Source organism: Pleurodeles waltl, chromosome 9, assembly GCF_031143425.1.
Source record: "Pleurodeles waltl isolate 20211129_DDA chromosome 9, aPleWal1.hap1.20221129, whole genome shotgun sequence".
Lineage (NCBI taxonomy): Eukaryota > Metazoa > Chordata > Amphibia > Caudata > Salamandridae > Pleurodeles > Pleurodeles waltl.
Genome location: NC_090448.1, coordinates 997,407,046 through 997,428,927, shown reverse-complemented (window position 1 = coordinate 997,428,927; position 21,882 = coordinate 997,407,046). Strand labels below are relative to the sequence as shown.

Genomic DNA, 21,882 nt, shown 5'->3' with positions numbered 1-21,882 from the left:
TTTTGAGTCACGAGGTTCAGTGGCTGCTTCTCTTGCTGGAAATGGGCACTGACTTAATTGCTAGATTGTTTACCCCCGTAAAGCGGGTGAGAAAGTAATGAGGTGAGGAAATGTATAGAGAGATGTCCATGCGAAAAAAGAAAAGTGAAATACAAAGGTGACTGAAATGACCACAGGTATGCTGGGGAAGAGGGTGGGTGCATGTGAACCTACCGCACTACATGCCAAGAACAGATGTCTACTAGGTAAGTAACATTTTCCGTTCGAGGCACGTGACGCAGTAGATACCCTGTGTGGCTGGGATTACCCTCTTGAGGCCATCCATGAATGCTTTGGTAACTGCAATTCTGAAAAGGGTAATATTTTCTTTATTCTGTAGGTAAGCAGCCACAGCAGCCAGCGGAGCCGACTTGAGGTGAATGTTAGTCTGCACGTTTGTAGATGCACCAGGTAGCAAACAATGTCTTGTACCCTAGCTGGGAGCAGGTTAATGTGTTTTGATTGTCAACAACGGTCAAATTGTTTCCACCTGAAGATGGCCGAGGGTAATCAAAGTGGGCATTGGAAGAAAGGCCACTGCCTTAGCTGTTTCAGTATCCTTTTTCATCTTTTCATGGATTTGGTACACTTGGGGCCTGAAAATATGTTGACTGTGAAAAGGAAGGGCCAGTAAAGTTCTGCTGTACCTCTGGTTTGAACCCTGTAATACAAAGTCATGCATGACATCTAAGTAGAAGGCTCGCGTTTACATCCCGAGTAGCAGTGTCAGCAGCATAGGGGCACATCATATGGTTGTGCTGGAAATTCATTTCCCTTCAGAAACCAACTCCTGCCTTCCTTTCTTGTGTTCCTCAAGGAGGTACTGAAGAAATTCCTCCATTTCATCCCAATTGGCTCTTTTGTACCTGCCCAAAAGACCTACGGAATGGGCAATACATCAGTGGTTAGTGGACTGCACCACTACTCTTTTTCTTGCAGCATTCCATCTTTTACTTTTTTTTTTTATCTTGGGGAGGGGGTCAAATGGGGCAGGAGGGCGCAGGTAGGTGGCGGGCGGGGGATGGGGAGGAAGGAGGGAGGAATTCATCTCCGGCTCTTTAGGAGATGACCTCTTCTATACTGAGAGAACCACAAGAGAGACTGGAAGAAGTTGACCTCGAATAAAAGGAGGATCTGACTTTATTTACCAGAGCATGGACAGGGTTCTGGAAAATGTTGGTGGTGTGATGCAACTTACCTTTTATTATAGGGAGCTAATGTGTAGTGCGTTGTGTGGAGGAGAGGGTCTTAAATAGGAAATCCTCTTCTACTAGATCTGAATGGGGGAAAACTTTATGGTAGACTGTTGTTCTCGCCAGACGTTCCCGATATGTGGTGGAATGGTCTAGCTGCATAAAGATCAGGATCGGTGTCTGCTATGGGCTCAGCATCATAGGAGTCCCTAGGTTCTGGCTTTGGGGAAATTGGAGTTGTGTCTCCCCCTCTAGGTCTACAGTGTACAGAAGTGGTGGCCTCTGTGGAGTGTGGGAAAGAGGGTCTCCATGAGATGAATGAGGGGACAATGAGTCCTGGTGGGCTGTGTTGGTGATGGAGGAGCAGGTAGTGGAATGGGGCATCCTCCTCTGTACTTTTTCTTTGTTTAGGGGCTGGGGCTATATCCAGGGGCTCTTGGAAAGAAAGCTACCTTTTTTGTAGCTGTATGGCAGTTCCAGGTGGGCATGTGATGATCCAGTCAGTCTGAGGATGGATTACCGACCTATATGCTACGCTAAGCAGGAACTTCAAGTAGAAATTGAGTTTGGGTGTCATCTTTAGCAGTGACTATACTTCAAAGTATGTTGGGTTTATGGCTGAAGAGATTTCTTCACTTTTCCTGGGCACATTCCAATTTACTTATTACTAAAAGTATTAATAGAGGTTAAGCATAATGTTGATTACAATAGGCCCAATTAATTGTGGACTTTTGTTTCTATCCGAAGCTGCCCAAGTGATTGTGTAGCAATGCTTTTTCATTGCAAACATGATATTTAAGACATTTATACACTACTCTTCAGACTCGTAGGAATGTTATGTGAAACAGTATCTTTCATTGGCTACATGTGGGTTTGTAGTACTATATGTTCAAACATAGATTAATTGAAATGGAGTATAAAAAGGCTCTTTCTTGATCCCCATTGTAGCTGTACATATAATTGAATGTGATTACTAATATTAAGTACACGTTTTTGATGCTGGTTAGCCACATACGCTCATAACTGATGTAATGTAGTAGTGGGTGAGCGCAGCATTCCATGGAATATGGGACTGTGCGTTCCATGGAATGCCGTGGTCACCTGTGGGTTCACTGAATTCAACTGGTGTGACAGTTGGGTTTAGTAAGATTCGTCAAGAGGCTGAATGTGTCACAGCTCTGTTTCCAAATAAACCAGCAGAATCCAAGACTTTGCTTCAACTCCTTATTCATTTGTGGGAGTCACTACTAAAATCTTATTGGCGGAGAAGGATGGTCTAGAGGAAAATAGATTGAAAGAGAACTGAGATGTGGGGAAAATGGGCAAAAGAAATTTCTTCAAAGTTTTGTTTCAGATGTGGAAATTGACACACAGTAAAGGGGGTAAACCATGTCCTGCAAAGTGGGTTACACGTCGAAATTTTCAAAAGGTGGACCACTTTGCCAAAGTCTGCCAGAGTACTAAAACTAACTCAGGTAAATTAGTTAATATAGTTTTAGAGAAGTCAGAAGACCAGTCCAATAGGTGTTTTGAGCAGATACAGAATGGTTTGAAGGATATGGTCTTGGTTGTTAGTGAAGTAGTCATTGCATTGGTGATCCGTCAGAATGTACAGACCCTTACATTGAGGTGATAGTAGGAAATAAGACAGTAAAATACACTGGTGTATTCAGGAGCCAGAATTACGATGATTATAGAGGAACCGTTCCATGAAAACTGGCCAGACAGAGTTAGAACGCCCGGTCAGGGCTCCTGTCTCATGTAAAGATAAAAGAATAGAACTAGCAGTGTTTTTCAAAGAAACAATGGTGTTCAGAGGAAGAACCAGAATCGGGAAAATGTAGCTATGAAAGGGCTTTAAATTTTGGATTGATTCTATCAGGGTCTATTCAAAATGGTTTTGAGTCCAGGAACCAGAGATCAAGTCTCAATCATCAGTGAGGATCAAATAGAACAATTAAAAGTAAAGTATCCATTAGTTTTCACTGAGGAGTTTGGTCACATCAGGGGGTTTTGCCGTAAAGAAAAAAAAAAAGTAAAGAAAGGTTCTATCCCCATTAAACACAAAATATGCTGTGTTCCTTTTCCTGCAATGGATGATATAGAAAAATTACAAGGCTTGTGTGAGAAAGGAATAATAGAACCTATTGAGTCTTACCTTTGGGCTTTCCCCAAAGGAAACATGCACGCAAATGGAATGGTAAGCTAAGGGTTTGTGTTGACCTGCACAGCCTAAACAAAGCTATCTGGATAGATTCCCATCCACTTCCCAAGATCAAAGATTTGCTAGCACTCATACACGGAGTGAAATGGTACCATCAAGTTGTCCTTGAACCTGGCTCAAGACACTATACTGCATTTGTTTCACCCGTGGGCTTGTTCCAATACTGCTGGATGCCATTTGGGTTGACTTCAGCCGCCGCAGTTTTCCAGAGACTAATGTACCAACTGTTAAAAGGAGTACAGGGTGTAGCAGTATTCCAAGATGAAGTTCTGATATTTGCTAAATCTGTAGAAGACCATAATAAGAGTCTCAATCAAGTATTGACCATTTTCTAGTAGAAGGGAGTAGTGCTTAAAATAGCAAAGTTTGCATTTCTTAAAGACAGAGAGGACTAACCTTGCCATATTGTGTCACGGAATGGTATTAAACCAAAGCAAGGATTGGTTGATGCTATCATAAATGCGGTAGCGGCCACGGACAAGAAAACCTTGTAATCATTTATGGGACTAAGTGAATTTTACTCAAGATTCATGCCATTTGATTCACCTGTGGGCCTGTTCCAAAACTGCCAGATGCCATTTGGGTTTCCTTCAGCCGCAGTTTTCCAGAGACTAATGTACCAACTGTTAAAAGGAGTGCAGAGTGTAGCAGCCTTTCAAGATGAAGTTCTGATATTTGCTAAATCTGTGTAAGAGCATAATAAGAGTCTCAATCAAGTATTGGCCATTTTCCAGGAGAAGGGAGTAGTGCTTAAGATAGCAAAGTGTGAATTTCTTAAAGACAGAGTGGAATACCTTGGCCATATTATGTTAGGGAATGGTAATGAACCAAGACCAGGATTGGTTAATGCTATTGTAAATGAGGTAGCACCCACAGACAAAACAACCTTGAATCTTACTCAAGATTCATGCCAGATTATGTCTCTCATGTTAGGTGTTAACAGGATTGTTAACACTCTAAAAGTGTTAGGAGGCATTTGATTGGATTAAGGGACAGTTTGTGAGCTCCAAAGTGTTAAAAATATTAAATCCTAAATGATTGTGCTATATAACTGTTGATGCTAGCAATCATGGAATGAAGGTGGTGCTCATGCAAAATGAATTAGGGATAGAGTACACTATTGGGTATGCTCCTAGAACACCTCAGGATCCTGAAACAGATTTTTTGATGATTGAAAAATAATTATTGGGGTTTGGTGGGCCACCCAAAAATTCAAACCGTACGGGGGACCAAGTTCACAGTTAAAACTGATAAGCCATTAGTCACAATATTGAGTAGGGACAGGATTCAAGATCAAATCCCTCTTATAGGTAGGTTGTCTCACAAACTTTAGCAATTCAACTTTGACATTGCACATATTCGTGGAGAAAAAAACACGAGGGTCGGATTTCTTGCCCTGGAGCTCGTCAGCCAGTAAGGATGATGTGGAGGACGCAGAGTCTGATTGCGGCTATTGATGTACTGAATACGAGTGCTATAATTGAAGTGAAATGCTGGACTGGAACTAGAAATGATGAAGTTATCAAGCAAACTATCAAATATGTCACTAAAAAATGACTAAAAGAAGAACGCAGAGACAGCATGCCAGCCATTTTGGGACGTAGCAGAGGAATTGTCAGCAGAAGACAGGTTGTTACTCAGACTGGAAAAGTAAGTATCTCCTGCAGGATTAAGAAACAGACGTATCCAATAGGCACATCAGGGTCATTTAGGGGTACGTTCACAAAACGTATGTTAAGGCAAACCTTTTGGTGGCCCTCAATAGACAGGGAAGTTGAGGAGTAGGTTAGCAGATGCACGATTTGTGGAAATCCAGATAAAAGGTTTATAGCAAGGAAACCACCTTTACAACCAATTAAGTGTCCCCCTTATGCTTGGGAAAAGGTGGGAATAGGTTTAGTTGGACCGTTCTATGCCCTTCTGTACCAGTGCAGTTATGTGTTGGTTGACTTGTATTCAGAGTGGCCTGAAGTGAAATTTGTGTCTGAGCCAAATGCTAAAACTGGTTGAGTTTAAAAAATATATATTCATGAGAGAAGAATTTCCACAGGTTTCTGTTGTCGGACAATTGGGGTCCAGTTTATGAGTGAAGAGGTGAATCCCGAACGTTATGGGCAGGTAGAGCATATGAATCGCGTAGTGGTGCAGTGTGTAAGGTAGGTGATTACGAATAAATCTGTAGTTAGGAACGCGGTGAACTCAATGATTTGGTTCTATTGTACCAGCCCGCAGAGTTCATCATTGGTAACGCTGAAGTGCTGAGAGGAAGAAAGCCTTTCACCAAGATATTCCCAAACTGGGTGGGCAAATGGTTCATGTTCGGTGTGTCAATGGAGAAGTGTGAAGCCATGGATAAATAAAATTCAGCTGTGGCCAAAGCTAAACAGGAGAATTATGACAGGAGAACAAGAGTGAGTGAGGCTAAGATCAGGATAGGGGATGTAGTTTGCATTAAGAAAGGAGCTCATGTTAAGAAAGGAGGAGAGAAGTTCAGTGGTCCTGTTGTGGTCGATAAAGTTTGTGGAAACGTAATCAGATAGAACGGTAACAGTTGGTGGAATGTCAGAAGAGTCATAAAGTGTGGTTAAGATCAGGAAGAACATCCCCAGAGTGAAGTAAAAGAGGTGAAAAAATATGGGCGAGTCCAGTTCTAAGGCTGATTCGCAGGATAGTAAGATTGGAGTTCGCGGGTAAGGGATTACCAATCAGCTATAGTAAGTGGCCACCCTCCTGCCAGGATATTATTGCCGTTTATGCTAAGGTTGTCCTTTATTGATATTATCCTTTGACCTCCTACCAGGATGTTATTTATCCAGGTCGTATTAGGATAAATTATGATTTGATGGTATTTTATTTTTGGTTTTTGTTATTTGCTTGTTTGCCTGAATTAGCGCCTCTCATTTATTAGTTAAAATGTAACCTATTGCTTTTCTATGCTACTGTATAAAGACTTATTCCATGGGTGGGAGTCTTATTGTAACATTTCTTCCCTGATTGTTACATATGCTCAAAGTTAACTGTAGTAATGTAGCAGTGAGTGCGCAAGGCATTCGATGGAATGTGGGACTGTGCGTTCCATGCGGTGCCGTGGTCGCCTGAGGGTTCGTTGGATTTAACTGGTGTGACAGCTGGGTTCAGCAAGATTAGTCAAGTGGCGGAATGTGTTGCAATATTCAAGACTTCACTCCGACTCCCTATTCATTTGTGGGAGTCGTTACTAGATTCTTTTTGGCCACAAAGATGGTTTAAAGGAAAATACACTGAAAGACAACAGAGATGTGGTAAAAATGGGCAAAAGTAATTCTTCAAAGATGTGGAAATGGACATATAGTAAAGGGGGTAAACCATGTCCTGCAAAGTGGGTTACATTCGTCAAGAGGCTGAATGTATCGCAGCTCCATCTCCAAATAAACAAGGAGAATTCAAGACTTTGCTCTGACTCCTTATTCATTTGTGGGAGTCACTACTACAGTAACCCACAGCGTGCCTGAGGAAAAGAGGTTGATGAACTCCCTTCATTTTCTTAACTTCAAGGTTCATTGCCTGGTTGCTTCCAATGTATTTCACAAACAACTGAATCATAGAGTGCCACGCAATCTTATCATTCAAGCCTTTAGAATTTGTTCCTAATCAATAACACTATTTCTGTCCTTAAGCAACAGCCTTTGTTTTAAGTTTTCTGACCTACAGTCAAATAACTTTTCTATGTCTGTCCAATGTAGTTGTTTGGCTGTATTCTGTGGTTCTTGAAATGCCACATTTGACACATTTTATATTGGAATTATGTTCAAGGATCCCCGTTTTAAATTTCCTTGTCATACCGATGTATTTTAGTTCACCTATAGACCATGGGCACTGTAACGTTCACAGCGTTCTAGTTAATGAAAGAATATTGGTTCAAGGGTGATATAAAGCCTAAAACCAAAGTTTTAGTTGGTTTGGTTAGATAACATACACTACAATCACCACAGTGTTAATGGCCCCTTGGTTTGGGAATCTTCCACAATGTCTGCTGGATAACAATTGTGGTTTTGTTTTGGTGGGTATGAACTAAGATATCTCGAATATTTGAAGCCTGTTTGAAAGGCAAACAAGTGACATTATGAATGTTGGGCAAATGTTTTAGAATACTGCCAGTGTTTGATGACAGATTGTTTCAATTGTTCAAGTTAATAATACTGCTGTCTAACATGTTTCCTCATGGAAGCATACCTCTGTATGGTCACTGTATATGATTTATGTATATCTGTACAGTCTATTTCATGGTATGGAACAGTGCTCTGGTCTATCAACCTGTCGCCGGACACCCCATGGCCTAGGGAGACCAGTAAAAGTTACATAGTAAAGTGGATGTGAAATGGGAGGATCATTTTAAATTTGGTGAAGGGTAGTAAGAGAGGATGAGAAATTAATCGATAGATTGGCCAGGCCCAAGACCTTTCAAATTTATTTTCAGTTTGCTGGTTTTACACAGGCAGTTAACTAGTAAACACTATTTAAAAAAGAATAATAATTGTGAAAAAGAAAATAAGTTACTTACCTATAACTACAGTTCTCCAGTATTGGAATCTTTTATAGATTCACATGCTTGAATCATTCCCAGTCGACGAGATGGGAGTCACCTTAGAAAAGATAATGTCTACCTAGACATAACAATAATAAAAAAGGCCTATTGCCTTACTGTTAAATAACCCCCCCAAGTTGTTAAGTAAAAAAGGACCAAACTGCAGAGTCCACCAATCAGGTGATCCCACCCTCAAGAACCCTCCTGAAAGAAGCTCCAGTACCTCAGATGTTCTAAGCACTAGTATATGTAATTAAAAGGTTGTACTGAGAAAAGTACGGTGAGCTTCCCTTGGGAGGTGGGTGGGTCGCATGTGAATCTATGAAAGACTCCAATACTGGAGAACTATAGATACAGGTAAGTAACTTACTTATTTTCTTACTCCAGTATTGGAACTTCCATCAGATCATGCAGTGTGTACTATTAAACAGGAAAGGATGGTGGGAGGTAGGGATAACTCACCAATACTGGAACAGACGCCGCAGGACCGCCTGTCCTACCGCCACATCTCCTTGAGGAATCTCCTCCAGACAATAGTGTCTCGTAAACGTGTGTGTATTCTTCCAGGTGGCCGCTCTCCAAATGTCTTAAGGGTACACCTGCGAACAAAGCTGTCAATGTCGAGATAGATCTTGTGGAATGTGCTTGTTTGGACAATCATAAAGGCCTTACAGCTGCTTGGTGGCAGATCTTTATTGCACTTACTATCCATCTTGCTATGTCCTGTTTTGACAGGGGTTGGCCCTTTCGTGGGGCACTATAAGCAACAAATAACTACTTAGACTTACGAAATTGTTTGATGTCCAGGGAACGAAGCGTCTTTCTTCCAGAGATGACGGATTTGGAAAGAAAGTCTTGAGGACCAAAGGTTAATTGATGTGAAAGTCAGACAGTACTTTGGAGACAAGTTTCGGGTTTGTGCGAAAGATTACTCTGTCGTGTTTAAATTGAAGGAAAGGCTCTTGGATGTTAAGAGCTTGGATCTCGCTGATACATCTAGAAGAAGAGCCAGTAGGAGAGCAACCTTCCACAGTAAGTATTTCAATTCTGCTTTGTGAATAAGTTCAAATGGATGCTTCGTGAGCTGGGATAGAACGGTATTGAGATGCTAGAAGGGTAGAGGAGGTCTTACTGGTGGAAAAACTCTAAAGAGTCTTTTCAGAAACTGTTTTATCAGCCTAGAGGACCATAAAGACGGAGATGTTGAGGTAACGCCTTAACCAAGATATGGCTGCCAGGTACACTCTAATGGATGCGTGAGCTAATCCTGAAGATGTCAGATGGAGGAGCTAGGCCAATATCTCCTCTGGCGGGGACGATAGCGGATTAACTTGTTCCTTGTGACACCATGAACAAATCCCTTTCCATTTCAGAGAGCATGATTGGTTTGTGCTTTCTGCTCTCGCTTTTGAAAGTATTCCTCTACATTCTGGGTGAATATTTAAATGGACAAACTCATTGTGTTCAGGAGCCAGGCTGATAATTGTAGTGATTTGGGGTCCAGGTGCAGGATATGGCAGACTTTCATTGTTAGGAGATCTGGGGAGACCTTCAGTAGAATTCCAAGAACCAGTGTTGGCGAGGCCAATATGTGTCATGCAACCTTCCCTCTTGATCTTTATGAGCACTCCTGGAATCGGGGGAATGGGTGGAAAAGCATAAGCAAATATTCTGCACCAAGCCATCGAAAAGGCATTCCCCCACTTTCCCGGATGGTGATCCCAGCTTGCGTAGAAGCAGCATTTTCTGTTTTGTGGCATCACGAAGAGATCCAGGTTGGGTTATCCACATTCCCTGAAGACATGGTTTAAGGCTCTTCGATTAAATTCCCATTCGTGACAGGGGGATGTTAGTCTGTTGAGGTGTCTGCGGTTTTGTTTTCTCTGCCTGGAGGATGTGTTGCCTTTACAGTTACTCCACTTCAAATAGCACAATTCCAAATACTTTGAGATTCTCGAGATAGGAGAGGAGACTTTGTCCCTCCCTGCTTGTTCAGGTAATGCATTGTTGTTGTGTTGTCCGTTCTTATGAGAACAGCAGACTGCTTCATCCTGGGGAGGAAAGCCTGTAGAGCCATAAAGACTGCTCTTAGCTCTAAGAAATTGAAGTGATATTTCTGAAGAGAGCTCTTCCACTTTCCACTGACCTGCAGGTCCTGTAGATAAGCGCCCCATCCTTCGAGAGAGGCGTCCATGGTAATGACCAGTGGAGATCAATGGAGCAGAAAAGGAAGACCTATTGCCATGTTCGACTGATCGGACCACCATTGGAGTGCTTCGATCATGCGTGGAGTCACTGACTGTTGTTGAATGAACCTTCTTTTTGATTCCATTGAAGATCCAATTCTTCTTGTAGGGGGCGCATCCTTAGCCGGCAAAATGGAATTAGGTGAATGCAAGATGATATCATCCCCAGTAAAGACTTGTAGGTGCGCATTGAAAGAAACTTTTTTCTTTGAATTCTGTTTTCTAAGACTTGATTTTCGTCTGTCTTCCAAGGCCTTGCCCCCGACTGTATCTGTTGACGCCCCCAAGAACGTCGTCACTCTTGCTGGCAAGATCTTTGACTTGTTTCAATTTAACGTGAGACAAAGTTTGTTGAATAGCTCCACCCATGCCCTTGTTGAGTTGTGAGCTGCTGGATTCGGTAGCGCTTTTATGAACAAGTCGTCTAAATATGGAATAATCTGGCGTTTTGCATCTTAAGCCAAGCTGCTACTGGCGCTAGACACTTTGTGAATATTCTGGGGGCCGATTTGAGGCCAAATGGAAGAACTTTAAACTGGAAATGGCTGCCAGCTACTGTAAAGCGAAGGAATTTCCTGTGGGCAGTTGAGATTGGGATATGAAAGTATGCATCCTGTAGATCCAGGGTTGTCATAAAATCTCCATGGTTCATACTGAGGAGAATCTCCTGTAACGTGACCATACAAAAGGTTTAGCGCTTGAGATACTTGAGGTCTCTGAGACTGAGGGTGGGGCACCATTCTCTCCAGTTCTTGCGTATCAGAAGAATCAGGAGTAGAATCCTTCCCCTGCTGTGAAGATGGGACTCTTTCTATTGCTCCTTTCTTTAACATGGTCCTGACCTCTAACCAGAGTTGTTTTAGATGTTTTTGAAGGGAGGCGTGTGGAGGGTGTAATGGAAGAATTTGGGTGAATTCCAAAGTGTGGCCGAATTTCATTATTTTTAAAACCCACTGGTCCGATGTTATTTCTTGCCATTTCTTTAAAGAAATGAGAAGTTTTGCCCCCTATCTTGTGTATCGGTGTTGGGGAAGAAGCCGGAGATTGAAGATGGTCATTGATGACTGCCTGTGTCCTTCCCTTGACGTGCTCTATCTCTAGGAGGGGGTCTAGCATAGGATGCTTGAGGTGGTTGCCTCTGGGAGTATTGTGTCCAAAACTGTTAAGCTGAATAGGTGGGGTAACAAAGGTTTTGAAACTCACCCAATATGATTGTACTCCTCACCCTCTGGGGACACAAAAAGGCAATTTCTTAAATTGTAGGGTCCAGAGTGATCCGGTGGTGTCTGTGTCTGTCTTTATCGCTTGCAGGGCTTCGTTCACATGTTTGTCAAAGAGGGCCTCTCTGCTGAATGGCAGGTCAAATATCTTATTCTGCACCTCTGGGCGGAAGGTAGTGGCTTTAAGCCAGCCTTGCCTACATAACACCGCACCACCTGCTAGTTGTCTGAAAGCTGTGGTAATATCAATTGCGCAGTCAATGATCTCTGCCGAGGTGTGTTGCCATTCTAGCAAGATCTTTTTTGCTTCTACCTTCGACTCTTCTGTAAGGAGGTCCAAATATGGAGCGATGTCAGCCCATAACTGCATGTCATATCTGCCCAAAACAGCTAAGGAATTCGCTGCTCTCACTGTAAGCCCAGACATGGCTGAAAACCTCTTTCCGATATTATCTAGCCTCCTTCCTTCTTTGTCTGGAGGTGCTGTAATAGGCGCTGACTGATTCTTTGAACGTCTCTGCGCCGCCTGAGTTATTACTGAGTCTGGTTTCGTATTCTCAGTTAGGCAGGCTGGAGCATCTTTTGGGGCTTTATACTTTTTATCTAATCTTGCTAAGACAGCAGTGACAGTAGTTGGGTTCTTCGTCACCTTTAGACCCTCCTCCAAAATGTAATTTACTATGGGCATGGATCGCACATTTCTCTGAAAGGGCTCCTTGAAATCATAGAGGAAGCAGTCAGTTTGTTACATGACTTTTGCGGCGCAAATCTTTTCGATGCTCTTTCCAGCAGATTATGGCAACCCCTTATGTATTCTGAGGGTGAATCTACAGGAGGTGGTGATGGAGAAGACAGAGTTGGAATTATATAGTTGTCCCATTCCGATTGTGTGTCCTGGAGCTCCCCTTCTTCCCTTTCATCTTCTGAGGAGTCTGTAACCTGTACAAAAGCTCTCTACGGAGTACCTCTCACTAATCATGGTGAAGGCGTAGTCCCTGGCGCTGGGGTAGAGGGATGAGGTAGGATCGGAAGAGATTCCCCCTGTGGTGTTGACGGAAATCTCTTTTTATAGTCTGCCAGCATAAGTTGGAGATCTGTGATAAGGGAAGTTGGAACACACACCATATCCTCTGGTACACTTCTCTGGTCCCTCTGAGGTGAATAATATTGTTTTTCATAATGCTGGCTATATTCGTCGTTGTCCAGTTGATATTTGACCTGAAGCTGAGAAGGACTATAAGCTGCTCCAAACGGTCCCTCATCATCTAATTCCTCATCCAATAGAAGGGCCGGGAGTAAAGGAGTGACTTTACTTGGAGACTTGGTATGCAGCGACAGGTGTTCTTTCCTATTTGAATCCTTGATCTTTCTCACTGTCGACGGTGCGGACGGTGAAGTCGAAGTCATCTCCATATGCAAAGATCCATCTCTGGTTCTTGTTGATGGAATCGACGACGATGTTGTCATCGACTGAATGGTCGTCGACGGTAAGTGTCGTTGATGGCATCGACAACTATTTTCAGCGTCGACAGTCTGGTCTTAGATACCATCGACGTGGATATTGTCGACTAGGAAGAAATCATGGTTCGCAGGCTGGGTACAGTAGATGTTGTTGTCGCCGACACTGGCGCAGTACAAGTCTTCGTCAACGGTGGAGTCGTCGACAGTATGTCACTTGAAGGAGCTGAAGAAGTCTTTTTAAAAGTAGTAATTACCTTCGGAGGAAGTGCTGATGGCTCTGAAGGTTTATAAACCTTCTTTGAAGTAGGAGGCCAGTGTTTTGATTTCCCTGAGGAAGACTGTCCTTCGTGAGCGGATGTTGATAGGCTTCGACCTGTATCAGATCCCTGTGAGGTATTTTTCAAAGCTTCAGCGGCTGTTCTGAACCCCTTTCTGAATGAGGTGATCTTTGTCGTTTGAGACTTTTTTGAACACCAGGAAGACTCATCACCATCTGAATCTGAGACTGGACTTTTCCTTGTTTTCAGTTTATGAAGCCAAATAAGCAGCCTTCCCTCTCTAGCCTATAGAGTTTTAGAAGAAAATGTACAACATACCTTACATTCTGTTGCCGAGTGGTCAGGATAGAGGCAATATGTACAGTCTTTATGTGTGTCTTCAGAATGAAGTCTTTTCTTCCCACAAGAATTGCAGGCTTTGGAGAGACCTTTTCTCTCCTGGTCAGATATTCTTGAGGATATTGTCAGTCCAGAAGTGTTCTGAGTGTGAAAACCAACACTCTTGGACAATAAGAAAATAAGCTATGGTGATAAATCTAATCCCAAACTGGAAAAGAAAGAGCAGAGCTCAGTGGAGACTCCCTAGCACAATGTGCAGTAGAAGATCTAAGGTACTGGAGCTTCTTTCAGGAGTGTTCTAGAGGGTGGGATCACCTGATTGATGGACTCTGCAGTTTGGAGAGGTTATTTAACAGTAAGGCAACAGGCCTTTTTTATTATTGTTATTATGTCTAGGCAGACATTATCTTTTCTAACGTACCAAGGACTCCCATCTGATGACGGGGAATGATTCAAGCATGTGAGTCTATGAAAGTTCCAATACTGGAGTAACAAATAAAAGGTAAGAGTATGAGTAGATATACAATTGGGTAATAACCTAAAATGAGCAGGCTTTGCAACCATCAAAGCAACATTCATAAATCAACTGTTTTGTTTGTTAACACACCTACTACTTACTGTACTACACAAAATACCACAATAATACCACCACAGATCAACAATGATCCAACAGTTTGCATCTGGTGGTGTTTCAAGTACATATGCATTTTGTTTTAAAATGCAGTCAAGTTTGTAACTGTTTGTGAGATAGTGCAACATTCCCACGAAAGTGTGGTTTAAAACAATGCAAGGGCTATGTTGTTGCATAAATTTTAACTTGACTGGCTGAGTAACGGATTTTAAAAGTTTCCCCCTAAAAATTATACCCAAGACGATTATACTGTTACATGAACATCAGTTTGACATGGTGGAGCTGAATTACTCTACATATACCTGCCACCTTAAACGAAGGGCTGATGTTACATCGTCACTTATGTAAACATATTATGGACAAATGTTGAAAACTCATCCTAACCGAGGCCTATGAAAAACATACAAGTTTTGAGGCCTTGTGGTTGTCCTGATGTGACCTAAGTGTAAAAACGCTAAAATGCATTGAGATTAAAATAGGCAGAAGGTACAAAAATATAAGAATGCATGCATGATGTATTTTGGATTCAATGACAGAAAATAGTTCATCTCAAATATCTGGCCCGTTGGCCTCTTTCATTGCCTGAGAAGCAAAAAAATGCCTTGCATAATTTGTTTACATGCATTTTTAATCAGATTAGGAATTTGTATATGCTCAATACAATGACAAATATGACATCTGACATAAATCCCTATGGAGAATAAAATGGCAGAAGTGAACAAAAATTGCAATACATGTCTTTAGTGGTGCAGATCTGCCAATGGATGGAAAAATGCCTTTTCAATGACAAGTGTGATAGACAGAGGTAAATAGATAGGGAGCTAGACATAGGTAGATAGGCAGATAGAGAGGGGTAGATGGAGAGATAAGTAGACCGAGATAAGCAGACAGGTAGAGAGAGACAGAGATATATAAAGAGATATAACGACAGATAAAGAGACAGATGAAGAAGAACATACCTGAAGTTGATGAACAAATCCAGCATTAGGATTAATGCAGAACCTTCTTTCCTGAACATAGGTAAAGGCATCCCTAGGTAAAGGAACATCTGTGACTACATATAATTTCATGATTGTTTTAGTTCAATTTACAAATGAGCAAAAAAAAATTCTCCTTGATTCAGGCCTAAAAGTAACATTTACACAAAAGAAAGGTTACCTACCTCTACTGACTAGGACAGGCACAGTACAAAACTGTTATGGAAACCAGGGATATTTTTTTGTTTGTTTGTTTAATTTTCTTATATGTGGGGAGCAACCCCTTAGGCAAGGGTCACTCCCCTGGGGGCAAAATTAACTTTAGGCCTATTTTACTTAGACCGATCTTCCCCCTGGGGGGGGGGGGGGCAAGAAACCTCTATGCAACAGGGATATTTTTTGTTTTATGTTATTTATTTTTTGGGACGTTGGGACCAACCGTTTACGCAATGGTGGACAATTTTATTTTAGGCCATTTCTACCCCCCTGGGGGGAAGATCTGGCACCAGGGATTGGTGTGTTTGCTTCGTTTGGGGGTCAGGCAGCCGCTTGGGGAAGGGTCGCTCCCGATGAGGGAACATTACTTTTGGCCATATCTGCCCTCTCTTGGGGGCAGATCGGCCTATTTTTGGAAGTCCCATCTGCCCCCAACAGGGGCAGAAAGCACACCAGAGAAGATTTTTTTTTCTCCAAAAAAGAGGGTGGGGGTATGGCCATACCCCCACCCCAAATAAATGAGGCCAAAGTTGTTCGGCCCACCGGTGGGCAAATGGGGCGATGCCCCCCATCCACTCCCGGGGGGGGGGGGGGGTTAGAAAACCAACTAGATGCCAGGGAATTAAAAAAAACAAAAATAATGGGGTGGTGGCTACCAACCAGTATGGGCATGGTTAGGCCCCACCCCTGAAGGGGGTAAAAATCTTTCAGCTCTCCCCTGCACACTAAAACATGTTATCCCACGGAAAGCAAGAGGGCATTTGATTATTTTGGGTTTTGGTTTTACATTTTGCCCATGAAAGCTTGTCTAACTCTCAAAATCGTCCAGCTTGGAATGGTGAGGGCTGCACATTTTGGACTTTGGAACGCTGCCATGTAGAAAAATCCACAAGACCTAGACACATCTGAAAACAAAACATCTGGGTGGGTCCAAAGTGGTGTGCTTCACATGCATCCCGCACCATTGTCGTACCCACATGGCCCTGCAGACCTTCAACTTTGCTGGAAATCACACATTTTCCCCACATTTATGTGGTGGAACCTTACGGAATCTGCAGGATTCCACAAAATTCCTACCACCCAGCATTGTGGCATCTATACCGCTAACAATTCTGCCCCACTTGTCAGCCTAAAAATGTTTTTTTTTTTTTTTAACTGTCCTTTTGGACCCGCATTGGTTCCTCCTTAATTTCAACATGTTTTTGGCTCTTCCCTGTCACAGGCACTTGGACCACCTACACAAGTGAGGTATAATTTTTACTGGGAGACTGAAGGGAACTTTGGGTGGTAGGACATTTGTCCCGGTGCAGTGATCCCACACAGAAATGTGGGAACAATGTGATTTTCAAAGCTAAATTTGAGGTTTGCTGAAAATTCTGGTTAAGAAAACAATGGGGGATCCATGCAAGTCACACCTCCCGGGACTCCCTCGTGTGTTCAGTAATCTTTGGGTTTGGTAGGTTTCCCTATATGGCTGCTGAACCCAGGACCAAAAACGCAGGTTCCCCTACTCCCCCACAAAAAAAAGGTAGTTTTGTATTTCATAATTTTGATGTGTACACGTAGTGTTTTGGGGCATTTTCTCTCGCGGGCACTAGGCCTACCCACACAAGTGAGGTACCATTTTTATCGGGAGACTTGGTAGAATGCAGGGTGGAAGGAAATGTGTGGCTCCTCTTAGATTCTAGAACTTTCTATCACCGAAATGTGAGGGTAAAAGTGTTTTTTTTGCCAAACTGAGGTTTGAAAAGGATTCTGGGTAACATAACCTGGGGAGAGCCCCACAAGTCAACCCATTCTGAATTCCCCTAGGTGTCTGGTTTTAAAAAATACAAAGGTTTGGTAGGTTTCCCAAGGTGCCGGCTGAGATAGAGGCCAAAATCCACAGCTAGGCACTTTGCAAAAAAACAGGTCTGTTTTCTTTGGGAAAATGTGATGTGTCCACATCGTGTTTTGGGGCATTTGCTGTCGCTGGCACTGGGCCTACCCACACAAGTGAGCTACCGTTTTTATCGGAAGTCTTGGTGGAACGCCGGGTGGAAGGAAATTTGTGGCTCCTCTAAGATTCCAGAACTTTCTGTCATCGAAATGTGAGGAAAATGTGTTTTTTACCAAATTTTGAGGTTTGCAAAGGATTCTGGGTAACAGAACCTGGTAAGAGCCCCACAAGTCAACCCATTCTGAATTCCCCTAGGTGTCTAGTTTTAAAAAATGCACAAGTTTGGTAGGTTTCCCTAGGTGCCGGCAGAGCTAGAGGCCAAAATCCACAGCTAGGCACTTTCCAAAAAAACACGTCAGCTTTCAATGTAAAAATGTGATGTGTCTGTCCATCTTGCGTTTCCTGTCGCAGGTATTAGGTCTACCCACGCAAGTGAGGTACCATTTTTTTCAGGAGACTTGGGGGAATACAGAATAGAAGAACAAGTGTTAGTGCCCCTTGTCTTTCTCTACATTTCGTCCTTCCAAATGTAAGCAAGTGTGTAAAAAAGACATCTATTTGAGCAATGCCCAGTAATTTACATGCTAGTATGAGGACCCCGGAATTCAAAGATGTGCAAATAAACACTGCTTCTCAACACCTTATCTTGTGGCCATTTTGGAAACACAAAGCTTTCCTTGATACTTATTTTTCTCTTTTTATATTTCACCAAATAAATTACCGTATAACCGGTATACAATGAAAATTCATTGCAAGGTGCAGCTTCTTTATTGGCTCTGGGTACCTAGGGAACTTGATGAAACTATAAGCCCTATATATCCCTCCAACCAGAAGAGTCCAGCAGACCCAATAGTATATTGCTTTTGAAAATCTGACATGGGAGGAAAAAGTTAGAGTAAAACGTGGAGAAAAATGGTTGTTATTTTCACCTCAATTTCAATATTGTTTTATTTTAGATGTTATTTTCTGTAGGAAAACCTTTTAAGATCTACACAAATGACCCATTGCTGAATTCAGATTTTTGTCTACTTTTCAGAAATGTTTAGCTTCCCGGGATCCAGCATTGGTTTCACATCCATTTCTGTCACTAAATGGAGGGAGGCTAAAAGCACAAAAAATAGTAAAAATGGGGTATGTCCAAGTAAAATGCCACAATTGTGTTGAAGAACGAGTTACTTACCTTCGGTAACGACTTTTCTGGTGGATACATTAGCTACCTGTGGATTCCTCACCTAATGAATACTCCCATGGCGCCAGCATTCGACGGAAATCTTCTTACTAGTGTCTGCACGTCGACGAGGACGTCACTCTAGCCCACGCGACGCCGTCTGACGTCATACAGGCAATAAGAGGTCCTCGACGACGTGCGGACGTCAGTACCAATAATTTTTTACGTGCATGAGAACAACCAGGCAATGCAATGAAAGAGGAAGGCAACATCCCATTACATTGTAAAAATACACAACATTGCATGAATAACTGTAAATCTTTTATACATATATATATATATAACTCTCTCTTTTTAAAATATATATACACATCAAGTATATACACAAAGATGTATACATATATACATATATATAAATATATTATATACAACATCTATTGCCCCCTCAAAGACCAAGAGGAGCGTACTCAAGGATTACTTGGTAAGACCAGAAAGGCAACGGGGAGGCGGGTGGGACCGTGAGGAATCCACAGGTAGCTAATGTATCCACCAGAAAAGTCGTTACCGAAGGTAAGTAACTCGTTCTTCTGATGGATACAACTACCTGTGGATTCCTCACCTAATGAATAGAGTCCCAAAGCAGTACCACGCCCGGCGGTGGGTGCCTAAATGGTCAAACCAAGAAATCCTGCAGCACTGACCGTGCAAAATGGCCGTCCCTTCTAACCTCAGAATCCAAACAGTAATGTTTTGCAAAAGTGTGAAGGGACGACCAAGTTGCGGCCTTGCAGATGTCGACCACAGGAACACCTCTGGCCAAGGCCGAAGTGGCCGACTTAGCTCTGGTGGAATGAGCTCTAATGCCCTCAGGAGGATCCTTCTTTGCCAAAGAGTAACAGATTTTAATGCAAAGAACAACCCACCTGGATAGTGTTCTCTTGTGGACTGCCTTTCCTCTCCTCTTGCCCACGTATCCAATAAACAGCTGATCCTCCAGCCTGAAATCCTTTGTTCTATCAATAAAGAAGCTCAACGCCCTCTTTGGGTCCAGACGGTGCAGTCTTTCTTCATCTTTGGAAGGATGAGGCGGAGGATAGAACGTGGACAAAGTAATTGCCTGAGCCAAATGGAAGGGTGAAACAACCTTCGGAAGGAAAGCAGCCTTGGTCCTCAACACCACCTTATCCCCATAAAAAGTTGTATAAGGGGGCTTTACTGATAAGGCCTGCAACTCACTCACTCTCCTTGCTGATGTTATAGCTATCAGGAAGGTTTTTAAAACCAAATACCTTAAGGGGCAAGAATGCATAGGTTCAAAAGGGGACCCCATAAGGAAAGTCAGGACCAAGGACAAATCCCATTGCGGCATAACGAATGGCTTTGGAGGATATTTATTTAGAAGACCTTTCAGGAATATGATAACAATAGGGGATTTAAATAAAGATGGTTGGTCTGGAAGACATATGAAGGCTGACAAGGCCGATAAATAACCCTTAATGGTAGCCACTGCACAACCTTTCTGCGCTAGAGACAGAGCAAAAGACAAAACGTCCGATAGATGAGAATGCAAAGGATCAATCTGCCTCTCTCCACACCACGCAACAAATTTAGACCATCTATTAGCGTAGATAGATTTAGTGGAGTGTCGCCTGGCCGCTAATATAACATCCACTACCTCAGGCGGGAGAGAGAAGGAACTCAGGTTGCCCCGTTCAATCTCCAGGCATGTAGGTGCAGACTCTGGAGGTTGGGGTGTAGAACCTGCCCCTGCGACTGCGAGAGGAGGTCTGCCCTGAAAGGGAGACGGAGCGGAGGGCACATTGAGAGTTGGAGAAGGTCGGAGTACCATACCCTCCTTGGCCAATCCGGTGCTATTAGGATGACTAGAGCCCGGTCCTGGCGAATCTTCCTCAATACTCGAGGAATCAAGGGTATGGGAGGAAACGCGTAAAGCAACTGGCCGCACCAGGTTATTTGAAACGCGTCCCCCAACGCTCCCTGCATCGGATACTGGAGGCTGCAGAACAACGGACAATGCGCGTTCTCTCGAGTGGCAAACAGATCTACCCGAGGAAACCCCCACCTCTGGAAGATTAAACGGACTTGATCTGGATGGAGACGCCACTCGTGGTCTGCCGAGAATAGGCGACTGAGACTGTCCGCACGCACGTTCAAGACTCCGGCCAGATGGTTTGCTATCAAGCAAATCTGATGGTCCTTTGCCCAGGACCATAGTCGAAGAGCTTCTCTGCAGAGAAGGTAAGACCCCACTCCTCCCTGCTTGTTTATGTACCACATCGTGGTAGTATTGTCCGTTAGGACCTGTACCGACTGACCACGAAGGGAAGGGAGGAAGGCCTTGAGAGCCAGACGTACAGCCCGTAACTCTAACAGATTGATGTGAAACATCTGTTCCTCTGGAGACCAAAGACCTTTGATCTCCTGATCCCCCAGATGAGCTCCCCACCCTAGAGTGGAAGCATCCGTTATGACTGTGGCCACTGGTGGCGACTGCTGGAACGGCTTTCCTTGTGAAAGATTGTTGCTTGCAATCCACCACTTCAAATCCACAGCAGCATCTCTGGAGATCTTGACAGTACTCTCTAGATCCCCTTTGTGTTGAGACCACTGCCTTCGGAGGCACCACTGAAGAGCCCTCATGTGCCAGCGAGCATGCGTGACCAACAGAATGCAGGAGGCAAACAGACCGAGCAGACGAAGGACCTTGAGGACTGGAACTACCGCTCCATTTCGAAACATTGGAACCAAATCCTGAATATCTTGAATCCGCTGAGGCGGAGGAAAGGCCCGACCCAATGTTGTATCCAGTACTGCCCCTATGAACAGGAGGCGCTGAGAGGGCTCTAGGTGAGATTTGGGCTCGTTCACCGAAAAACCCAGGTCGAACAACAACTGGGTTGTTGACTGCAGATGATGCGACACAAGCTCCGGGGACTTGGCTTTGATCAACCAGTCGTCCAAGTAAGGGAATACTGCTATCCCCTTCCTTCTGAGTTCTGCCGCAACCACCGACATCACCTTCGTGAAGACTCGAGGTGCTGAAGTAAGACCAAACGGAAGGACCGCAAACTGATAGTGTTGCAATCCCACCACAAACCGGAGATACTTCCTGTGTGACTTGAGTATCGGGATATGAAAGTAAGCATCCTGCAAGTCGACAGACACCATCCAGTCTTCCTTGTTCAACGCCAAAAGCACCTGTGCTAGGGTCAGCATCTTGAATTTTTCCTGCTTGAGGAACCAATTCAAGATCCTCAGGTCCAGAATTGGTCTCAAACGACCATCCTTCTTGGGAATCAGGAAATACCTTGAGTAACATCCTCGACCCCTTTCCTGCTCTGGGACCAACTCCACCGCGCCCTTGGA

The 21,882-nt window shown here is 43.4% G+C and overlaps 1 protein-coding gene across 6 annotated transcripts in view; it reads right to left on the bottom strand.

The window, feature by feature from the left end:
• Positions 1-21,882, bottom strand: part of STYX (serine/threonine/tyrosine interacting protein) — a 363,082-nt gene that overhangs the window by 53,545 nt on the left and 287,655 nt on the right. For all 6 annotated transcript variants that reach the window (XM_069208552.1, XM_069208551.1, XM_069208555.1 and 3 more), the window contains one exon: positions 15,155-15,227. In XM_069208552.1, the coding sequence (XP_069064653.1) occupies positions 15,155-15,227 (73 nt within the window). The remainder of the gene's footprint in view (positions 1-15,154; positions 15,228-21,882) is intronic.